The sequence below is a fragment of the Cnephaeus nilssonii genome (genome assembly GCF_951640355.1).
Source record: "Cnephaeus nilssonii genome assembly, chromosome: 2".
Lineage (NCBI taxonomy): Eukaryota > Metazoa > Chordata > Mammalia > Chiroptera > Vespertilionidae > Cnephaeus > Cnephaeus nilssonii.
Genome location: NC_137073.1, coordinates 69803383 through 69827590, shown reverse-complemented (window position 1 = coordinate 69827590; position 24208 = coordinate 69803383). Strand labels below are relative to the sequence as shown.

The following is a 24208-nucleotide window of genomic DNA, read 5'->3' as shown; positions in this document are numbered from 1 at the left end:
TAGTAACCCAGGTTATAATAATCAAATCTAAGAGCTTCAGATACTTTTCTTATTACTATTAGTAATATGAAACCAGGGAAAGAACACCTGTAGAAAGACTGAATGAGTAATTTCAATAATATTGAATACTGAGGACACCGTGTATCACTGAGCTATATGTCATATGCATTATTTTATCAATTCTTACAATCACTCTAATAATTACTACTTTTTAAAAAATGTATTTTTATTTATTTCAGAGAGGAAGGGACAGGCAGAGAGAGATAGCAACATCAATGATGAGAATCATTGATTGGCTGCTTCCTGTGGGCCCCCTACTGGTATTGAGCCCATAACCCACGCATGTGCCCTTCAGGGGAATTGAACCTGGGACCCTTCCGTCGCTCTATCCACTGAACCAAACGGCTAGGGCAATTAAGTACCACTTTTGACAATTAATTAGCTGTTGAAAATGAAAGAATTAGTAACTTACCTAAAATTACAGAGTATAAGTAGAGGATTCACAACTTGAATTCAGGGCTACTTGACTGTGGAGTCCAGATTTTTAATAATATGCTTATAAACATTTCCAGAGGAGGGGGAAAATAGAAAAAAAAACTAAGAACAATTTTTCTTTAAGGATGATAGGATATTATTGTTTACTAGGGGCCCGGTGCACGAAATTCGTGCACTGGGGTTGGGGGGTCCCTCAGCCCAACCTGCCCCCTCTCACATACTGGGTGCCCTCAGGGGATGATGTCCTACTGATGGCTTGGGCCCACTCCCCACGCTCCTTTGTGGGAGGCAACCGGGCTGATCAGGGGAAGGCACCAGCCCCATCACCCCGCTGCTGCAGCCACTGCCAGTCACCACAGCCACCAAGGTGTTTTCATCAACACGGACTCCAGTCCCTTCACCAAGAAAAAATGACAACTTTCTTTAGGCATTTTCAAGATGTGTCTTTCATAGGATATGCATTTTTTTTTTTAATCCTCACCTGAGGGTATGTTCCCATTGATTTTTAGAGAGTGTGGAAGAGAGAGGGAGAGACAGAGAGAAACATCAATGTGAGAGGGATATTGATTGGTTGCCTCCTATATGAGCCCTGATCATGGGCGCCAGGCTGGGGGGCATGCAGGGACCCCTGGGCCGCATGCAGCGGTGGCCGCCGGGGGTCTCCACACACCCCAGAGGCCAGCAGCCAGCCCCCCATTGTGTGCGCCAGGCTGGGGGCGTGGACCCAAACTGCTTCTTGGTGCTGGAGCATTCCCAAGTGGCTGGGGGCACTATGGTGACACGGGATGTTCCTCCCCGCCCCGCCCCATCCCCAGCCCCTTGGCGCCTGCACCCTTAGGCTCCAAGTGGCCAGGGGGCATTCTGGGGCCCCTGTCGCTCAGGACCTAAGCGCAGGCCTACAGGCTCTGAGTGTCTTGGGTCTGGAGGATGTTTCCCAGACCTCAGACCTCTGCAAGTGTTTGGGGGTGGAAACATTCCCGCCCCGCCAAGGCTCCCAGTGGCCAGGGGGCATTCTGGGCCCCTGCCACTCAGGACCTAAGCGCGGGCCTACAGGCTCTGAGCAGCCTGGGTCCGGAGGATGTTTATGGGACCCAGGCCGCTCAGCGCCCGCATATGCAAATTAACCACCATCTTGTTCGCTCTGATTGGCTGTGGGCGTAGCGGAGGTGTGGTCAATTTGCATGTTTGTCTATTATTAGGTTAGATAAGTACATTTATAGAAAGTTTTTTTTATTTGGATTCAGTTAATATTCATAGAATGCATTTTCTTTGATAGCATTTTATGATATAATTTAAAATTGCATTTTTATGGAAACTTTTAACTATAGCGTGTGTGAAATTGATATCTTTATTTTTACCTGAAATATTGTAATGACATTGAGATATAAATGTATACTTTCTGTTTGCTATGGTATCTTATAGTAACTCCAGAAATAAATAAATTAAATTTCCCAGTTAGTGTTAAACACTGTTTATTAGCACATCCCAGCAATTATATGCTAAATTGTAAATTTAATTGTCTAGGTTACTTTAAGATTATCAACTGTTCATTGTGAGTTGTCAAATGGCCTATAGATGAAAAATACACATGTAATGTATTAGGTTAAAAAAATGCTCTTTAGGAAATATCTGGAATCTTATAATTTTATTTTCACACTTATTTCAAGATATATAAAATAAATCAATCAAATGGAGAATAACATCCAGGAAAAATAAATAGCTGGCATAAATTATGAGATTGAAACTGAGCTCAAATTGGACTTGGATTCTCATAGCATTTGCTTGTTTTCAATCTAGGTTTCCTAAATAATACAGATTTTAGATATTTTGTAAGGAAAGTGTTAGGAAATTATTTAGGACACCAACTCAAATATGTGTCAGTAGGATGCCTTCAGTTACAAGTAACAAAATTCCCTGGTTCTACTGGGTTTAAATAAGAAAGGAATTAATTATCTCAGATAAAAGAAAGTTCAAAGGAATGGCTCACTCGAGGCTTAAGCTCTGTTTCTCCTGAGTCTTTCTGAGCTTCATGCCCTGAGGCTATCTGACACACTCATGGGTGAAAGATGGCTACAACAGCTTGAGAAGAATTATCCTATCATGACAACATGCAGTGAAGAAAAGCAACCATCTTTTCTTTTTGTTCTCTTAAAATGAATATACCTTTCCCAGGAGCACCTGCTCGAACCCCTGCAGAGATCTCCTCACATCTCATTGGCCAAAATTGTATTATACTTATTTCAAAACTGATCACTGGTGTCAGTAATTGGATTTCCTTAGGACAGTCAGGATCACCCCTTGGCTGGGGTTTGACCCAGGGTCCTCTAAAATTTATGTCTGTGTCAAGGAGGGTAGATACTAGAATGAAAGCAGATCATTGTTGGAAAGGAGAAAGGGGAATGGCTACTTGTAGCTGACTGACATGGCCTCCTATAGAATAGTTCTAAATGTGGCTGAGAATGGAATGACTGTGGAGATCAAATAATCTTCGAAATTCTTCAGAGATTGGCTCTTCGATTTCTAGATGGTCACCAACACTAGTACTTACCCTCCTCATAATTACAGCTTCTTAGAAATTTGAGCTGGAAGAGACCATTTGAGTCTGTTTGTTAAAACGACTTCCCCAAAGTCACACAGTAAATTAATGACAAAGCAAGGGTAGGTTTCTTGACTTAGAACAGGGTGTTTTCTTTCATTCTTTACCCCTCACACTTTAAAATTATTAGAATGGCTTTAAAAGTCCTGGCAAGCACTGCTCTCTCTCTCTCTCTCTCTCTCTCTCTCTCTCTCTCTCTCTTTGTAATTAACAGTTCCTCATAATACATTTATTTTGTTTGTTTAGCTTCCTAGAAACTAAATTGAGTCTATTCTTTAAAAAACCTGCTGAAGTCTTTATTCTGATTTGATATCATGTGCATGAACCACCAGGCTTCTTCTCACCTCACATTTGATGCAAACCCTCTTCTTTCAACATCTCTCCCTATTGCTTCCCTATCTTCTCTCACTCCATCTATGACCGATTTCCTGTTTCTAAACAGACTTTGTGGTCCACCCTCTCTCTTGTGCCAGCTCCTCGCCACTAGTAATGAAGGCTGTGGTCCTCACTGTTCTTCCTACAGCCTACCCAGTTGAGGTTGTCCCACACATTCATATTCTGATGTCCCCCAAATCGGGTTCTGGGATTAGTTTGGTAACTACTGCATTGGGAGAGAGTCAAACTAATCATGAAAGTGTTGGGACAGCTTCTCCTATTATACTTTCTCTCCTGTTTTTGCAATCCAAGGGGAGTGGCTTCTTGTATTCTTATTACTTATAGTGTACAAATAGCATGTGATTTATGGCCCACCATAAGCCTGAATGCTATTGATTTACTTTGTATTTGTCTTCATTTTCAGGACAAGATGTTGATTAATATAAAGAGCATCTTATGGATGTGCTCTACCTTAATAGCAACCCATGCGCTACGTAAAGGTGAGTGTTTGGTAACAATTTCCTTATTGCTAAGCAAAATAAAAATTTGAGTATTGGGGCATGAAATGGCAATATGGAATCATTAGAATAAAGGATGAATTTTTAAAATCTATTTAGTGCTGAAAATGTTTAGTTCAAATATTATTAGGCTGAAAACTGGTTTTCAATCAATCAATCAATCAATCAATCAGTCAAAACAAAACAATGAACAAGATGTCAAAAGAAACAGGTGGGCTTTCAGTAACTTCCCAGATGACTTCCAGACTGTGCAAAAAGACTCCTACAGCCATCCTTTGGTATCCACAGGAGATTGGTTCCAGGACCCTCCACAGATACCAAAATCTGAGAATGTTCAATTCCCTTATATGTAACTATAGGCACAGTGAACGAAAATTCATGAACTCAGGGGGGGTCCTTCAGCCCAGCCTGCACCCTCTTGTAGTCTGGGACCCCTCGGGGCATGTCTGACTGCCAGCTTAGGCCTGCTCCCCAGGGGGATCGGGCCTAAGCTGGCAGTCAGACATCCCTCTGGCAGCCCAGGAGCCCTTGGGGGATGTCCGACTAAAGGCTTAGCGGGCCTAAGCCATTAGTCGGACATCCTTAGTGCTGCTGGGGAGGTGGGAGAGGCTCCTGCCACTGCCTCTAGCTTGCCAGCTATGAGCCGGCTTCTGGCTGAGCAGCGCTCCCCCTGTGGAAGTGCACTGATCACCAGGGGCAGTTCCTGCATTGAGCGTCTGCCTCCTGGTGGTCAGTGTGCGTCATAGTGACCGGTCATTCTGGTCGGTACTCTGCTAAGGTCAATGTGCATATTATCCTTTTATTACATAGGATGGCATAGTATTTGCATATAACTTATATACATCCTCCTATATACTTTAAATCATGTATAGATTATTTACAATGCCTAATATAATATAATGTTAATGCTATGTAAATAGTTATACTGTATGGTTTAGGGAATAATGACAAGGAAATAAAGTCTGTACATGTTCAGTACAGAGGCAACCATCTAAATTTAACCACATAGTACACATCAGCAACAATACAAGATTAAAAAAATTTTCAGTTGGTTGAGTCTGTGGATGCAGAACCTACAGTTACGGAGGGCCAACTATATATGTCATTGCACAACTTTTCCATCTTCTTCAATATTACTCAAAGACTTTCCTACTTAAAAAAAGAAAAGAAAAGAAAAAAAGAAAGACTATCAAACTCTCAGGAGACTAGATTTTGAGAAAGGCCAAGAAAATAAAGAGAAGACTGAGAGCCAAGTATTTGCCCTACCTCACTTTCTTCTCTCTCTCTCTCTCTCTCTCTCCCCCCCCTCCCTCCCTCCCTCTGTAACTGGATAAGTTTACATGCACTGTTTTTCTTAGCTTTAAATTACTTATCCACCAAATGAATGTTTTATAATTCCAAATTTGTGGACTATGGTCCATGAAGAATGATACTGCCTTGAACTTCAGTGATCTACTCCTGTCTAGTGTACCTCTCCAGAGTCAACTTCCACTTTTTTCTCAACTCATTCTACACTTCAGACTCTCTGAACTAATTTATAATTCCATCAGACTTTCATATTACATGTTTTTTCACATGTATTTTTTTTCTGTTTGATAGTCCATTCTCTTGTTCTCTACAGTTTTACTTCAACTTATCAAGATTCAAAGTTTAAGTATCACTCCATCCACCCATCCACCTATTTATTCACCCATCCACCCCCATCCATTCATATATATCTACCACTGTGTTATACACTTTACTCCAAAAATAAGTTTTTTGGTTGTTTTTTTTTTTTTTTGTAAATCTATTATCATAATTAAGAGATGCAATTAGTTGAGGCTAATTTCAGAAGAATTTATTTTTTTAAAAATATATATTTTTATTGATTTCAGAGAGGAAGGGAGAGGAAGTGAGAGATAGAAACATCAATGATGAGAGACAATAATTGATTGGCTGCCTCCTGCTCGCCCCCAACTGGTAACTGAGCCTGCAACCCAGGCATATGCCCTTGACTGGAATCGAACCTGCGACCCTTCAGTCCGCAGGCTGACGCTCTGTCCACTGAGCCAAGCTGGCTAGGGCAAGAATTTAATTTTTTATATGAGAGGCAAAAGTTGAAAACATAAAATCTGCATAAAACAGATTTACCAAGTTCATATTTAGGCACACAGCAGTACCTAGTTGTGAGTCAACACAAGCACTTACATCTTGAGTTTTTTTCTGTTTATTCTTAGGCCTTCAAAAAGTCAATAACTAACATTAAGGAACATTGTGCGTACTAGTTATTGACTTTATTTTAATATACAAAGAGCTCTTTGCTTTAACAATACCCATTATATTGATTATCTAGCACTGATCTAGTTATTTGAATATTCTTCTAATATTAATAAATGGAGTCATGCATAGTCATGAGTAAGTAAATGAACAAGAGAATAATGTTTATCACCTGAGAAAGAGATAAATTCCCATACTCTCAATCTGACATGTTTTTGGCCAAGGTCTCTGTGTTTATATGTGTGTTTGATCAAATGATGTAGATGGAATTCACATCAGCCTTCTTCTGCAAATTTACTAAGAGAATGAAAGGTAATTGATTATTCATTATTTATTTATTTCTCTCTTACTGTATGCATTTAGATCACTAACCATCTGGTGGGAACAGTGAACGTTTTTTTTAGCATTCAGTTTTATTACTTGGATTGTCAGAATTTCAGACTAGCTCTTGCAGGTAGCAATTTTATTTTTTAAACAGGAATAGTCTATAAACATTATCCTCTGAACTACTTAATTTCTTTCTTAAAATATTTAGATTTAGTGAACTTAGTTATTGTGACCCAGTACATTAAGACCCAAGATTTCATACACAAAAGAGGTGACCACACAGCTTTTTGTTAATCCTGGATTCTATATGGAATATATATTTATATCTAACCAAAGCTTTTCATTTTCTTGTACCTATAAACATGCAGGACAATACATAGCCCTTGGGAAGTTTGCCTTTTGACATCATTTTCTTCCAATATGTCTTTTCATTACAGCAGAGTTATTAAGAAATGCTCTAAGTTTCTGAAACCTCCTGATTGGGTAGATTGGGCTGAATCTCATATCTGCCGCTACACATCTAAAACTGTGGAAAGAACTATCATTTAGTAATAAATATTAAGAAACTGGAAGTCATTTATCCTAGAATCATTTTTAAGGAGGTGATAAAGAATCTTATAATTTATACCATCATTGAGGTTGATGATAAAGTTGTTTATTCTCCATTATAAAAAGCAATACTTTATTTCTGGTGAAGTCAATCATATAAATAATTGTTCGGGAAGGAAGATAAGATTTTCTAGAACATATGATAAATGTCAATTAGGAGATTCTTAGGTCATAGAATTCTCACCCCTTCCCTTCTCAGGACCCCTATTCTTGGCAAAAAAAAAATAAAAAAAATTGTGTAGTCATTATTTCCCTAATGGGTTCTGAATTAGAGGTCTATGTACCAGGTAGTAGTTTCTCTCTGGGAATCTTCTGTGGACTTTATACATTTATTTTAAAGATCATGGAATTGCTAACAGTTTTCAGTTCTGAAAGCAATTTAAAAAACAGGATGGATTAAAAATAGGCTAGGTACAGACTCTGGAAAGGAAACAAAACTAATTCAGGGAGAGGGGAAGAACCCAATAGATGCCAAAGCTGAAAGATTCTGTGATTAGGTATAAGGAGACCTGTGTTCTGGCCCAGGTGTGTCACCAGCCAGCTGGGATCTCCAGTGTCACTTCCTCTTAGTGGAGCATCCTTAGTGAAGGCTTGGACCGTTTTCACTCAGGATGAGCTTTAAGTAAGATAATTTATTTTGTAAGTCTAGGAGGCCATAAAAATAGAATTATTCCATTGCTATTAGATTCTAAAATATTAATAGTGTTTGTAACATTTTAATGATTAACTTAGTTCAGCTAATAGTACACTTCATTTAATGTTTATTTAATCTTGAGTGCCTTAAATCCTGTTTTGAACAAGCTTAATATAATTTGATAAAGTGATAAAGAAATTTATGACAGCAATGATTATTATAAATTTGGAATGGTTACTAGTTTCTATCATCAATACAGTAAATATAAAACTGTATTAGTTATTTTATATTTAATTGTATCACATGAAGGATTTTATAGGCCAGTCCTTCTGAAGTTAAATTTCAATCTCTAGCAATAGGGAGTATTTTTTTCTTAAAGATCATAATATCTCCACATCTTTCTGCAATTTTCAAAATGACTTATCCCCAACTGAATCCACAGGGCTATACTGACAGCTATATCATTTCTGATGCATGTCCATATTCACATGTATGTTACCAACACCTTTGACCATTAACATACTGCTAGATATACATCATTTGTTTAATTAAAAATCATTATTTCACTCCACCTAGAGGCTACTGTTGTTCATCATATTTTCATTTAGTGTAAGTTGCTTGTATATTAATTATAATTTCTATTGTTATTACCAAAATATTGTCTAGCCAATTAGTAGACACTGGAAGATGGGGCTGGGTGGGGAGGGAGTGAAAGAAAATTTCTGTTGCATGTAATAGTGTTAAATTATAGCCAATGCCTTCTTTCTCATTAAAAGTTTAAGGGCTTAAACAGAAAGACATTGTGCTGATTAATACTTTAGGACGGTTATGTGAACAGCTGCCAACTTTCCCCCAGGATATAATCTAGAGGTAATGTTTCACTGCAAAGTGATTGCAGCTGGATTTGTCATTATGATGAAAGCCTTTGGTTCAAACCCTGAACCAAAAAGGGTCTCTCCAAGTGTTAGACTTCCCCCTGCTCCAGTCTACAGAAGTACTTTTTTAATTTTCACTTCCTCTTTGAGTTTTATTTTCATTTCCTTTAAGGTAATGTGGCAGTTATCTTAACAAACATTTTTCATCTTCTGACCTGTGACATAAATTTACCTTTTAACTGCTCTTTCTAACATTGTTTTAGCCCTTTAAACCTGCATGGCTCATTCTAGTCTTATTTTGGCCTTGATTGCTTGCTCTCCTATAATTGCCTTATAGTATCACTTATTTGTTCATGTTAAACACCGAATTGCAAATAATTTAAAATTAATGTCATATTTTTGGTGGATAAAATGAGCATTATTTATCCCTGTCTTTGTTATGAACATTATTGAAATTATATACTATTCTCTGTGTAGAAAATCATTCTCATTATTTCATCCTAGAGGCCTGGTGCACAAAATTCATGCACTCGGGGGGTCCCTCAGCCCAACCTGCGCCCTCTCTCAGTCCAGGAGCCCTCAGGAGATGTCTGACTGATGGCTTAGGCCCGGTCCTTGTGGAGAGTGGGCCTAAGCTGGCAGTTGGACATCCTTAGCGCTACTGCGGAGGCAGGAGAGGCTCCTGCCACCGCCACTGCGCTTGCCAGCTGTGAGCTTGGCTCAGAGCTTCTGGCTGAGTGGCGCTCCTCCTGTGGGAGCACACTGACCACCAGGGGGCAGCTCTTGCATTGAGCGTCTGCCCCCTGGTGGTCAGTGCACATCATTGCAACTGGTTGTTCTACCGTTCAGTAAATTTGCATATTAGCCTTTTATGCCTGCGGGATCGGCCAAAACTGACTCTCCGACGTCCCCCGAGGGGTCCCGGATTGCAAGAGGGTGCAGGCCAGGCCAAGGGACCCCATTGGAGCCCGGGAGGGATGCTGGAGGTTTGCCAGCTGGGGAGGGACTGTGGGACTGCGGGAGGGCTCCAGGGCATATCCGGCCCATCTTGCTCAGTTCTGATCATCCAGACCCCAGCAGCAAGCTAACCTACCAGTCAGAGCATCTGCCCCCTGGTGGTCAGTGCATGACATAACGAGCGATTGAGCGGCCTTAGCATATCATTAGCATATTACGCTTTGATTGGTTGAGAGGATGACCAGACAAATGGACACAGCATATTAGGCTTTTATTATATAGGATATGGATAAGAGTTTCTTATCCACTCACATATTAAATAGACTCAGTTTGCACTTTTTTAGGAATGTTAATTTGGTATTTTCTCTTTCTTGTAGTCAAAGTGGAAAAAAGCCCACCTGTGAAGGGCTCCCTCTCTGGAAAAGTCAACCTACCTTGTCATTTCTCAACCATGCCTACCTTACCACCCAGTTATAACACCAGCGAATTAGTCCGAATCAAATGGTCTAAGATTGAATTGGACAAGAGTGGAAAGGATTTAAAGGAGACTACTGTTCTTGTGGCTCAAGATGGGAATATCAAGATTGGCCAGGGCTACAAGGGGAGAGTGTCTGTGCCTACACATCCCGAGGACGTGGGTGATGCCTCCCTCACCATGGTCAAACTGCTTGCCAGTGACGCGGGCCTCTACCGCTGCGATGTCATGTACGGGATTGAAGACACACAGGAGGCGGTGTCATTGACCGTGGACGGTAAGGCTTTTGGAATCTATAAGAAGGTAGTAAAACATGATACCTGGTTCAGAAGTGTTGTGAAACAGTAACTCAAACGTAACTATTGTTTGGGGTTTGGACAAGTGGGAAAACCATCAGTCATCCCAAGAGTCCATGTCTTTCACCAAAAATAAACTGTTATTTATTGGGGGTAGGGGAGCCAGGAAGGTGACATTTTCCACAGCAACTGCAATGATTCTATGTAGTCTGTAAATAATGTAAAATGATTAATTGTATTCTGGAAATAATGAATATGAAGACATAGTATATAGTTCAGGATCATTACTTTGTTTTTGAGACCTATCAATGATAGCTTTTTAAGACTGTAAAGGCTAATCTATTTTGTTTTAATTTTTACATGTGTGTGTATGCACATATACATATACACATATGCATATACACATATACATGTTTATGCAAGATAAAACCCCCTTTCCTTCTTTTTTCCTCACGCTCCTAACATGATTTAAAATCTTTGAGTTTACTTGTAAGAAATATAAATTCTATCTTAATTTACATTGAAGATAGAAGGCACTTAATAAGTACCATGGTACATATCACAATGCCTTAAAAAAGCCAGGGCTCAATAAATATTTGAATTGGATCAAAACAAGAACTCAGTGAATTTTTTTAAGGTTAATACACTAGTTATCCATTAAGTCCTGCAGTGAAACATTTGGGTTTTAGCCTTCTTTCAGTAGTGGTTTATATGTCATTTGAATTTAAGTTAGGAGACAAGGCAAAGAAAAATTGTTTTAATTGGGTACACTCATAATGCCATAGCTCTTAGAAGAAGAATATTTTGGCAAGTTACTAAGCAAAATTCTCATACCCAGACATGATGGAACATATTTTTCTTCCAACCCTCCATTTTCCTATATTTACCTTTTAGAAATATATACAAAGGGCTTTATTAAAACTCTTTCTTGTATAGCCAAAAGGAAATACTTTATATTTCAGATTCAACAAGTTAATTTTCTGGACATCCTTTTACAATCAGATTCTATAGCTCTCTCCCATAAATCTATTTTTATGTTAACCTGGCATAGACTAAATACCATGGGCTCTTCCATCTTTTAAGCTTTTTATCATTTATTTTAGTTAGCATAGAATTGTTTTGTTCTATTACTGTTTCTCTAGATAGATGGGTAATAGTGTAAGATGCATGCTATATATAAATTTATACAATAATATATATAAATATAAACATATTAAATATACATATATTGAAAATCCACAAAGGAGTTTAACAACACGATTTTCATCTTAAAGAATTAGCAATGGATTTTCCCCTTGCCCTTCTGAAACAATGAACATCCTCTGCTTAATCTCCTTAGCCCCATGAGATCTTCAAATTATCCCAACAATTTCAGATACTTGTACCGGCTGATATTCCCTGCCTTGGTCATGCAGTCCCGTTGTGCCCCCTTATTGCCAATCGTCAGTGCACACGGAAGATTTTTAATTAGCAAGAAGACTATTTGAAGCTTCAGTCAACATAAGACTAATCTAAAACTGTTCAAATTCTTGCTTAAGTCTTATGGATTATTATAAACTATGTCTCATACTTACCCAATACCACCATATTTACTTGTTGGCAATTTCAGAGTAGTTCTATAAAGGTACAAATTTTCTGAAAGGCATTTGATGACTTTTTTTATTTTACACTATTAGAAATGAAAAAACAAATGTTAGATGTCAGTGCATCTATGCAGGTCTTTTTTGTGTTGGTCCTGATCAGATGTGCTTATCTATGACATGGCTAGTCTGTTGCCCCATAGTTATTTTATTGGCACATGCCTCAGAGAGGGAATCTAAGGATGGGCATATGGGAGGTTCTTATAAATAGAAGTCAGACTGGGAACGATAGACTCTTGTCAACCCCAGTAAACTACTAGGAATAAAAGGAGAGAGGAAGATAGTTCAGAAACCAAAGTCATTCTGCGATGACTCAATAAAATCTCATCCATGAGACCCAGCTGCCCCAATTTCTATTTTCCAGTGACTTCTCAGGCAAATTAGCTTGAGTCACTTTGCAGACTTATAGAAATAAATCACCATATTTACTCCAGTTAAAAATGGAGATGCTCACATGGCTAGCATGGCTCAGTGGTTAAGCATCGACCTATGAATCAGGAGGTCAAGTTCGATTCCCGGTCAGGGCACATGATCAGGTTGCGGGCTCGACCCCCAGTGTGGGCATGCAGGAGGCAGCCGATCAATGATTCTCTCTCATCATTGATGTTTCTCTCTCTCTCTCCCTCTCCATTCCTCTCTAAAAATCAATGAAAACATATTTTTTAAAAATGGAGATGCTCTTGCTGAAGTGGGAGGAGAGGACCCACAGCTCCACCCCCTGCTGTTCTTTCCTCAGCCCTCTTCCCTCAGCAAGAACTACTAGTTTATGCAGCTCCTAAACTACAACAAAATGGAATTTGAGGCAAGTACCAGGATTCCTGACTCCTACCCATGGAATTGGGAGAACTTTATTTCAGGACTTCTTTGGGATAAAAGTCCTACATTTTTTTTTTTTGTAATAGGGGAGACCCTAAATTATACTTGTCAGTTAGGGGACATGATACACATTTGAATAGTACTTAGTAGCCTATCCAACATTTTTAAATCCTTTACCTACGTTGACTGTCATATCAGTCAAATAACATAAACAATATTAATTACGCTTTAAGGGGAGGAAAGTGAGGCTCAGTATATGATTAGAGACTTGTATATGATCAAGGAACTAATTAGGAGTTAAAACAAGACTTCTCACTTATACATAGTGTCATGGGAGTAAATATCTCATGTTTTATGTCTAGGGTGTTTATGAAGTGATGTTATCGAATGTTCCATGTGTGTGGTTTTTTTTTGTTTGTTTTTTTGAGTTGGCCCTGGGAAAAGTCATGAAGTAGAAGCTGGTCTTGTGACCCCCTTAGTTCTTTGTATCTCTTGCAATACCTACTCCCTTTAGTTGTCCAGTGTTCCCATGATAGCCTAAATACTACATGCATTAAGACAACTCTGCATCTGTTGGGATTTAGTGGCTTAAATCTTAGATTGTTCATGAGTGAACAGAGAATTTGTGGCTAGGAAACTTTCTAATGGAGCAAAGTGGGACACCTAGATGAATGGCATTTCTGGGGCTCCAAATATCACCACAATTTTGCATAATGCTACGTAAAGTAAAAATAAAGAATTATCCTGATGTTATTACCATGTTAGCAATTAATCTGATATACTACTCCAGTGAGAAACTTTGCTCATTGTTGTGGGAGATTTGAACATGCTAGTAATTGTTTGCTGCTATCTTTGCAGGGGTTGTGTTTCACTACAGGGCGGCAACCAGCAGGTACACTCTGAATTTTGAGAATGCACAGCAGGCTTGTTTGGATATTGGGGCGGTCATAGCAAGTCCAGAGCAGCTCAATGCTGCCTATGAAGATGGATTTGAGCAGTGTGATGCAGGCTGGCTGTCTGATCAGACTGTTAGGTAAGATGTCTGGGGGGCCACAGTTTTTAATTCATCAATTTGGGAGTGAGAATAAAGTATTAATTATTAGTACTTTCTTTCTCCAGGTATCCCATCCGGACTCCTCGAGAAGGCTGTTATGGAGATATGATGGGGAAGGAAGGTGTCAGGACCTATGGATTCCGTTCTCCTCATGAAACTTATGACGTGTATTGCTACGTGGACCATCTGGATGGTAAGATGTTTACATTTCTCTAGTGTCATTTGAACTAAGAAAATTGAGGAAAGACAGGGAGCATGTTGGAATAAAATAAGTCTTCACGCTTGTTTAAATTCCAAACAGCAACATTTAGTTTAAATGACCATATGATTCTGTGGTGAAATAAGCTTAAAGGGGAAAGAGAAGGAGGAGTGTGTAAATGCTTATGCAGGTTAGAAATGTCTTTAGTTAATAGCAGGTTTTCTTTCAGTCATGCTGCTATTGGACTATTTCCAATACACTTTTGGAGTATTAAGAATAGAAAGCTGTAAGGGTGGTATCTATTTTTGTGAGAACTTCAGGTAAAATCCTGTGATGACAAACCATTGTGAACCCAAGTGCTGATAAACACCTGAAAGCACAACTAAATAACCTTAGCTAGCCCAGGAGGGTGGTCATGTTACACTTCTGTTTATTTTGCCACACAGATATTCAGAGTAATCATTCATTCATTTGGCCAATCAACATATTAAAAAAGCTACCTACTTTGTGATAGGTACTCTACTAGTTGTTAGGGATGTATAGGTAAGTTATAAGCATTGCTTTAAAGATGCTTAGAGTCTGACTGATTTTAGACCATCATATCTCACTTAGCATGAGTTAGAGCTCCCTAAAGACAAGGGTAAGTTCAATAGTGGCAACATAACCTAGGGATGCAATGAAGTTTTATTATTAAACTTATGGGATACAAGTTTCTGTGACTTTAGAAATGGAGTTTCATTTATATCAACAGCTATCTTAGTAGCCCAAATATATAAATAGAAGTATTGAGTTGAGTTATACATTTAATTTTGGCTGGGTACACATAAAAAGAATGATCTCTTTATTCTTATCTGTAAAATTAGGAGATTGGACTAGACAATTGACATAGTCTCTTCCAAAATTATAATTCTACTAGAGGCCCAGTGCAAGAAATTCGTGCACGGGTGGGGGTAGTCCCCTCAGCCCAGCCTGCAATCTCTTCAATCCGAGACCCCTCTCACAATCCTGGACTGCTGGCTCCTAATCACTCACCTGCCTGCCTGGTCACCCCTAACTGCCCCCATCTGCTGACCTGGTGGCCCTCAACTGCCCCCCCCCCCGCCCCCGCTGGCCTGGTCACCCCCAACTGCCCCCCCTGCTGGCCTGGTCATCCCTCACGGCCCCCCTGCTGGCCTGGTCACCCTACGCAGCCTGCCATTCAGTCATTTGGTCATCCCTCACTAACCCCCCTGCCGGCCTGCTCGCCCCATGCAGCCTGCTGTTCAGTCGTTTGGTCGTCTCTCACTAACCCCCCTGCCGGCCTGGTCGTAGGCAGCCATCTTGTGAGGATGTGAGGGTTAATTTGCATATTACCTATTTATTATATAGGATGATTTTATGAATTGAATAAACAAACTCAGAGACTAAGAGCTAGAAAAGAAGCAGCTTATATTTTCCTGATGCCTTGACTAATTTTGAATCAGAGGGGCTGCCTACAAGAAGGCTTTTGAAGTGTGTTTCCCTAGCATCTTAACATTGTAACTCTCATTTTAGACTGGTAAATGTATTTTCTAAACCAGAACTTCAGATACTAAAAATTCCCTTTTTGTATAGCAACAAAGGGGAAAAAATACATGTAAAGTCCAAACTATGACATAACATAGTTTTTTTTCTTCTTTTACTTTAAGTTTCATTTAATAGGAGGGAGTTGGTAGGAGAATCTAGTTCTAGGAAATGAATTTGGCTATTGCTATTTCAGTAAGATGGAAATTTGTATCCAAATTCGGTAACGTGGAATTTTTAAATCACTGTTGTTTTAATTTAGAATAGTATCTATCAGAGTGATAATTATAAAAATTTCTGGAATGCTGGTAAAACTAGAACTGAATCAAAGGTAGTTTTGAAAAAGTAAACGTAAGTTCTAATTACCTAAAACAGCTTTACCAAACATCATTGAAATGGTGGCTTTCAGGTACAAATCCATGGCCTGCTCCAAACGTGAATAATCATCACAAGCCTGGCTAACCTGGCTCAGTGACTGAGCTTTGACCTATGAACCCGGAGGTCACAGTTCCATTCCAGGTTGGGGTACATGCCCAAGTTGCAGGCTCAATCCCCAGCGGGGGGCGTGCAGGAGGCAGCCAATTCATGATTCTCTCCCATTGATGTTTCTATCTCTCTCTCTTTCTCCCTTCCTCTCTGAAATAAATAAAAAAAAATGTAAAAAAATTATCACAAGCCAGCCTTCTTGATGGAGAAACAGGCTTATGTACTCACAGTGCTACTGGATGGATCGCCTAAGGGCCCCTCTGTGTGTCTGTTCTTCAGTCTTATCCTGATGGAACAACCGAAACCCCACTCTCTAAGGCTACAGACTCCTTACATTTTTTTCGTGACCAGAGGACTTTCTGTTTCTCCAGGAGTCCTAGGAATTCCATGCCCTCTACAAATATACTGTTTGCAGTACTTTTGACAGGACCACTGGGGATCCTTAGCCACCCTGACCCACTGAGAGCTGGCTTCCCCACTGTCAGCTCAGATATTACAACTAGTGTGTGAGGAGAACTGGGCTCTGTGGGAAGAGTGGCTCTGAGAGTGTGCATATACACTGCAAACAGAAGGATTTACTAGTCTACAGGAGTTCTTGTCCACCTCCATAAACAGCACTTCGAAGGCAACTGTTATTCGTAAAAGTAGTCTATGCCTGACTGTAACCCAACTGTATTTTATACAGTTTCTTGGGACAGATGTTGCACATAGTTGATGACTGAAAATTTATATGTGCAATATAGCATACATTTAGTTTGGGTATTTATAGCAAGGCAACAGAATTTGAACCTTTTTGGTTTAGCCCACAAAAGGTGGAAGAGAAAGATAAAAGAATCAGTATAATTACTAATTCAAGCACTGACTGAAGGTTGTACCAGCAGAGTGACAAACTTTTTATTTGTTCTGTAGAAGGAACTCAACAAAGTTGGGAGATATTCAGTATGTTTACAATGACATGGTGCTGGAAATGTTTTCATCCTTGTTCTCTGTCCCTCGGAATAATTCGCAAATTTTGGGTCACTGGGCTTTTCTCTCTTAATTTGAAATTGGACTGGTGGGGAGGGAAGGGGTGGGGAGGTTAATGAGTGACTTTTGTGACTGATGGTGTAAGAAGAAGATCACAAGATGAGTCTTGTAAGGCCTCTCTTCTTCCTTTCCTGAAGTCTGTGTCTTCCCTCTGGAGTAAAGACCACTGGCTAAATTGTGAACTGATAAACATTCTTGTGGAAAATTAACAATATAAAATTATATCTGGTATTTCAGTGCCACATTGATAAAAGATTATTTGAAGTAAGCCAAAATTCTTCCTAAGATATATTAATTGCTATATTCATGGGTAGTATAATTCCCACGTATATTATATTGTATTTTTACAGCCAGGTGTGAGTGAGAGAGGTGGTGAGGGCAGTAAGGATGAGAGATATCGATGTATTCAGAATGTGTGACATGGAACATGGACACAGTTATGAACAAGGCACAATTATTTCAAATTAGAAGCTATATTATTCTAGATGGTCTAATGAAAAATCCAGTGAAGTATAAAATGAAATCTAGTTCAAAAAGAAAATTAATTTTGTTTTAATGTAGTTACTTATCATTGAAGATATTTAGTTGACAGGATGTCAACCTTCTGGTTTTTTTCTTATTTCTTGTTTTATAATACCATATTCATCCTGACATGTATTTCTTTATAAAAGAGAAAAGTGAATCTGGTTCTTACTCTAAGGTGGTGATTATAACAGAGTTATGCATATGAATACAATATCCTTTACAGACTCTGTGCTTGCTCCTTCCCGCACCTCTGCTTTGGTCCGCAGAGAACACACGCCCTTGGGCTTCCCAACATTCTGCTTGTCCCTGTGCCTGTAAACACTGGTTCCAAGAGCCCATCTTTGGCCCTCCCAGCTCACACGGAGAATTCCTGGCTCTGAACTCCCACTTTTCTTAGACAGAGTTCCACATATTTTTGGTCTTTAATTATCCCCTAATTGCTTCATAGTCATCAGATACAAAAGATTACCTACTAGTTTTATTTCTGCAAAACTTCTGTAAACTCCTGGCCAGAAATGTCCTCTATAACTTTCAACCACAATGAAGGACCTATTCCAGTAATAGATACATAATAATTACTCAAGAAATACTTGGTGGTAATTGCGGTATTTCCCCAAACTGTCTTTCTTGAGAATGCCTCCACCACCCTTCCATTTTTTTAATATCTCAAAAAAATGCCAAGCTTTGTTCACTAACTTTACTAAGGATATTTTTTCACTTTTATTGTATCACCATGATACTAATTTTTCTCTTTAAATATCTCCTCTCACTCTTTTCTGTGATGTCTCAGAAAGAATTCCTTCCCAGAGATACTCTTTCCTCCTTTCCAGCCTCTCACAATAATTTCCCTTTCTTGCGCTGTCCTCTCTGGGATTGGTTCCTTTGTACCTATTCACAAATTACGGGTTGATTTTTCTACTTCTCCATCGTGTCAAAATCCCGGATAGCCCTGTCTCCTCTATGACTTGTCTAATGCTTCCATCTCATCCACGTGTCTGACTTAGAATCAAATATAACCTTTTTGTTTTGTTATTGTATGAGCTCGTGTAGATGTGAAAAGCAAAACTTGAGGTAAAGGCCTGAATGTCGTTGAATGGGTCTCAGAGCAGGGCTCAGTTCTGGCCTTTTTGGAACCTTTAATTGGACTAAAATTAGATATCAAGTCTGGAAATTATGTGATTTCCTGCCTGTAGGTTCTCAGATTGACTTTTGATTTTAATAGAATTTGTAGCATGCAATCTACAGAATATTGCACTGATTGGGAGTTATTTAAGAATAAATAATACTGGGCTTATTGAGTTAAAGAGCCCTAAGTTAGCTAGAAGAGCTTCCTGCACACTGTGGGTCAGCAGATGATTCAAATATTGATTCTGGATGACAGAACCTCTCCACGTTGATTGGGGTTGGTATTAGAAGATGCTGAAAAATTTTTAGCTACTCTCTGTAGAACTCACAGAATCATGGATCACAGCTATGGCTATGCTTCTTAAATAGGCTTTGGAGACTAACATAACTTGTTAGGCTTTGAAACTGAACCGGGCATTGTTTCTGTTAAGTGTTTGGTCTAGCAAAGAGCCACTGATGAAGGCAAGCAGGCATGGCACCCTAAAGCACCTCTGGTAAATGACATCTCCATTCAGTACAGCTACTTCAATAGATTGGCTGTGAGGTAGCCATAGGTAGAGTAAGGAAGGAAACTACTTATTTTATATAGCTGCTTGCCAGGCATTCTTTTTTTTTTTTAAAATATATATTTTATTGATTTTTTACAGAGAGGAAGGGAGAGGGATAGAGAGCTAGAAACATCGATGAGAGAGAAACATCGACCAGCTGCCTCCTGCACACCTCCTACAGGGGATGTGCCCGCAACCAATGTACAGGCCCTTGGCCAGAATCGAACCTGGGACCTTTCAGTCCGCAGACCGACGCTCTATCCACTGAGCCAAACCGGTTTTGGCTGTCAGGCATTCTTTAAAAACCCCCTTCTTTTTGAAAATAAGGAAACTGAGGCACCAGAGAGGTTACGTGATTGGATGTGCCCCTTTTTTCTGTTCCACTGCAGTAAACTCTCAGGGCCACCAAAGATTCCCCAGCAGAGCAACAGGCAGTCTTACAAACCAGAGAAATGCAGAGTGCTCCACCGCTCCCCCAAACCTCTGACTTATCAGATGGAACTATGCGAATTCTTTTTTGAGTAATGATTGCCTTACTGATTTGACTACAATAATTGGAATTGCTGGGTTAAATGTAACTCTCTTTTTAACTTTTTGAGGAACTGCTAGACTGTTGTCCAATGTGGCTACACCACTTTAATTGTTCACCAGCAGTATTTTGGGGTCCTGCTTGTTTCACGTTCTTGCCAACACTTGTTTTTATCTGACTTTTTTTTAAATCATAGATCCTAATGGTATGCAATAATATATGCAATAATATCTGATTGTGGTTTCTTTTTGTATTTCCCAGTTTGCCAATGATTCATTAGCAAGTTTTTATGTGCTCTTTGGCTATTTATATATTTTCTCAGAGAAATGTCTTTTTGGAACGTTTGCCCATTTTTACTTGGGTTATTTGCCCTTTTGTTATTGAGTTTTAAGAGTTCTTTATATACTACAAATTCAAGTGCCTTTTCAGATATTGTATATTATTTACAAATATTTTCTCCCATTCTGTGAGTTGTATTTTTGCTTTCTCAATAGGCCCTTTGAAACACAAAAAATTCTAATTTGGATGAAATCCAGTTTATAAAATGTTTCTTTGTTTGTGCTTTTGGTGTCATATCTAAGAAAACATTGTCAAATCCCCAGTCATGAAGACTTACTTCTGTATTTTATTCTAAAGTTTCATGACTTTTAAGTTTTACTTTTATTTTAATCTATTTTGAGTTAATTTTATACATGGTGTGAGGTAAGAGTCCAAATTCATTCTTTTGTGTGTATATGTCCACTTATCCCAGCACCATCTGTTGAAAAGATTATTTATTTCCCATTTAATGGCCACCCCCTTGAAAATCAATTGATCATAGATATATGGTTTTATTTCTGAACGCTCCATTCCATTCCATTCCATTGATCTCTATGTTAGTACCACATTGTCTTGATTACTATTGCTTTATAGTACATTTTGAAATTGAAAAATGTGAGACCACCAATTGTGTTCTTTTAAAAATTGTCTTAGCTATTCCTGGTCCCTTTAGTTCCCATTATAATTTTAGGATCAGCTTGTCAATTTCTACAAAGAAGCCAGCTGCGATTCTAATAGGGATTGCATTGAATTTCTAGGTCCATTTGAGATGTATTGCCATCTCACCAATATTAATTCTTTAGGTTCATGAACATGAGATGTTTTTCTATTTTTATTAGATCTTCTTTAATTTATTTCAATGATGTTTTTAGCTTTCAGAGTGTAAGTTTTGCAGTATTTTTATTGAATTTAGTCCTAAAAATTTTAGCTTTTTGATGCAAATGTAAATGAGTTTTTCTTTATTTCTTTTTCTGTTTGTTGCAAGTGTAGGAATACAATTGATTTTTATATATTGATATTGTATCTGGTACCTTGTAACCTTGCTGAATTTATCAGTTCTAATAGTTCTTTAATGGAATCCTTAGAATTTTCTATAATAGTTTTTTTCCCATTTTATAATGTTACATTTAAAAAAGTATAAATGCTTGACATAAACTCCTTGAAGCATATGACAGTCTTTTGCTTTAAGGTTTTGATGTCAAGGTCTCCTGGAGTTCTGAATTCAAAGAGCTTCTTTGGAAATACACTGGCTATTTACCTCTCAACTGTGAAACTTTAAAAAAACACATAACACACACACACACACACACACACACACACACACACACACACGAACAAAAAACTAGGCTGATCTTCCTGTGTTGTCCTGCAGGCATACTGTGCCTGTCAGACCAAATAACACGTTCAATCTCTTATATATTTTGAAGACTCAGACACCCAGACATTTTTTAGAACTTCTTTCTCACTTTAATTACAATCTTACTGCTCTGTCAGTGGGAAAGAATGAGATAACATCCCGAAAACCACACAAATACAGGGATGTTTAAATTTTAGTGGGGCTTTCCTGTGCCTTTCAGCCCTTCAAATGGACACACATGAGCTCTTGTGTAGTAGCACATTGACAAATACATGAATCCCTTTCCCCCATGAATGCTATCTGATGTAGACAATGTTAACTGGCTATCAAGGTTGACTAATGACAATTTTCCAATAATTAATTAGATGTTACAAATTTCAGAGCCCAAAGTCTACTCTTTAAGCCACATTATGCTTTTACGTTAGCCTAAGGCAAAGGAGAAGTTGGAAAGGTGCTGGCCTGGCTGCCCAGCCTCACGCCCCTCTAATCAGAAACATCACCAGCCCAACACTAGAAATGGAGGGAACCTGGAGGTTTTCTTGTGACTGTGAACAGAAGGTTGGTGTTCTCTGTGAAAGTGAGAAGATCAAATCTGAGGGGGATTGACATGCTTTTGAATCATCTACAAATATTGGCCCTTGAAAGGTTATATAGCGTGTGTTAGGTGTTCACCAAACATGTTCAGCGGATGGGTTTCATGATCCAGAGGATAATGAGCATTAGCGTTCATTGCTTTGATCTGTGTATGTTGACTTAGGCAAAAACGAGACAGAGAGAGAGAAAGAGGAAGAAAAGGAAAGGAAACCTCCTTTGAAAAAAACTTAAAAGTCCAGAACTTCAAAGCAAATAATAATTATGTTGAATTGTTTTTATCACCATGGTGCTTGCCATATACTGTAAGTGGTTTTACTGCATGGCATTTAGAAGCTCATTACATGTGACTACTTGCAGCTCACCCCATATGCACTTTTGCACACATTTATTACTTATATACCCTTTTGATCCAAATAGCAAGGGAATGTACAAACCTTGAACTTCCTTATATTGGAGAAAAAAAATCAGGGATTTCTGTTCTCAGATGGACAAAGGGACTCATGATTAGTTTATAAGAACTAATTTTCAGACCAGATAGTTCAGGCAAGAAGGCTTATGAGCCCAGATAAACAGAAGAAGCATAAACATTTACCACACTACCCAGCAAATACATCCAGCTGGAAAGCCGTGGGGAGGTCTCAGCTTGGTCTGCCATAGGAAGCGGCCTATCAGCTTCAGTCTAGGAAAGAACTGAGTATTATCTGTGATCTGCTGATGCCAACTCCCCTTTGCACCTTAGTGACCGCAAGGAATTGTAAGCAGGAGAGAGAGCCTATCCCACCTTTGCTATAGCCTGGCTTGTTAATCTTTCTGCGTTACTCCTGGGTATAAACTCATACTTTTGAACAGTGTGTGTCATTTTTTATGTTTTGATTTGTTTTTTATCACTGCTTGCCCTTTCAGTATGTGTAATTTTTGAGTTAGCCAGGAAACAGCTTTTCATTTAGCAATCAGAAGTGTTGAAAAAGAATATGCGTGGTCAGATTTCGAGGGGGTCTTAGAGCAGTTAGTTGTCAAATTAAAGTGTGTCTTTTTTTCTTAATAATTCTGATGATGTTAATTCCTATGATTAAGATGAACTGAGTTTGTGGGAGTCAACAGATATTAATGTCTCACCAGCAATGTCTTCCAGTTTCTTCCAGGATATCCCTGGGAAGTTGAAATAATGGGAGTAATTCATAGTCACAGTATTTTATTGGAAAATTTGGAAAAGTATGGGTTAACAATACTGCATATATGTTTTATATGAAATATGCAAATTAGTCTGTGTGTGAAAGCTTCTGTTCTACATTATATTTTATGTATATTAATGTGAATGCATATGTTTACACCTGGATGAATTCTTACTTATAAAAGATATTTTGTGTATTTCCTTTCTGACATTTTATTTGCTCTCTGAATCCAGAGAAAAATGAAATATTGTCTCATAGGTAGATAACATTTAGGGACATGTTCCAAATCTGTACTCTAGTTACAGATTTCATAAAAGTGTCCTGTAGGTGTAGCTGCTTTGACGAGGGCACTTCTGGAACTTAATGGTGGGTTCAACTTATGAAAGTGTTGCTTGCCTTCCAGAAAGGCAATTATCTAGTAAATCCAAAATAACATGAAATTGTTTAGTTACAAGTATTCAGGTGTAGACACAGAACACAGCCTTGTCCTGTGCTAATAAAGTAGGATTTTCTCTCACAGAAAGTCCTCCCTTCTCGCTCTGCAGGTGGTACTGGGATAAAAACTCAGAGGGAACGTTTATTGCCTACATCAGAGGCAAAAAGGTGCCTTTAAGATACCCTCAGGGTAGGAACTTACACAACATGGCCAATTAAGTCATGTTGGAGAGAAACTAAGCAAAGGTGGTGAGTTGCTTTGCTTGCTTCTCAGATGTTTGCTTTCTCTTTCTCTTATTCATTCGTTTCTGAATTGGCTTTGCCTCTGGACCTTAGATTTTTATTTCTTGGTGCATCCTCGTGTGCTCATTCATTTTTGGACCAAGACTGGAGTTACTTTATTGTTACAGACCTAGACTTATTATCTGT

General features: G+C 38.8%; 1 protein-coding gene across 3 annotated transcripts in view; it reads left to right on the top strand.

Moving 5' to 3' along the window:
• Positions 1–24208, top strand: part of VCAN (versican) — a 103701-nt gene that overhangs the window by 8992 nt on the left and 70501 nt on the right. For all 3 annotated transcript variants that reach the window (XM_079800233.1, XM_079800234.1, XM_079800235.1), the window contains exons 2-5: positions 3891–3966; positions 10020–10394; positions 13728–13902; positions 13989–14116. In XM_079800233.1, coding sequence (XP_079656359.1) covers positions 3897–3966; positions 10020–10394; positions 13728–13902; positions 13989–14116 — 748 coding nt within the window. In that variant the 5' untranslated portion in view covers positions 3891–3896. The remainder of the gene's footprint in view (positions 1–3890; positions 3967–10019; positions 10395–13727; positions 13903–13988; positions 14117–24208) is intronic.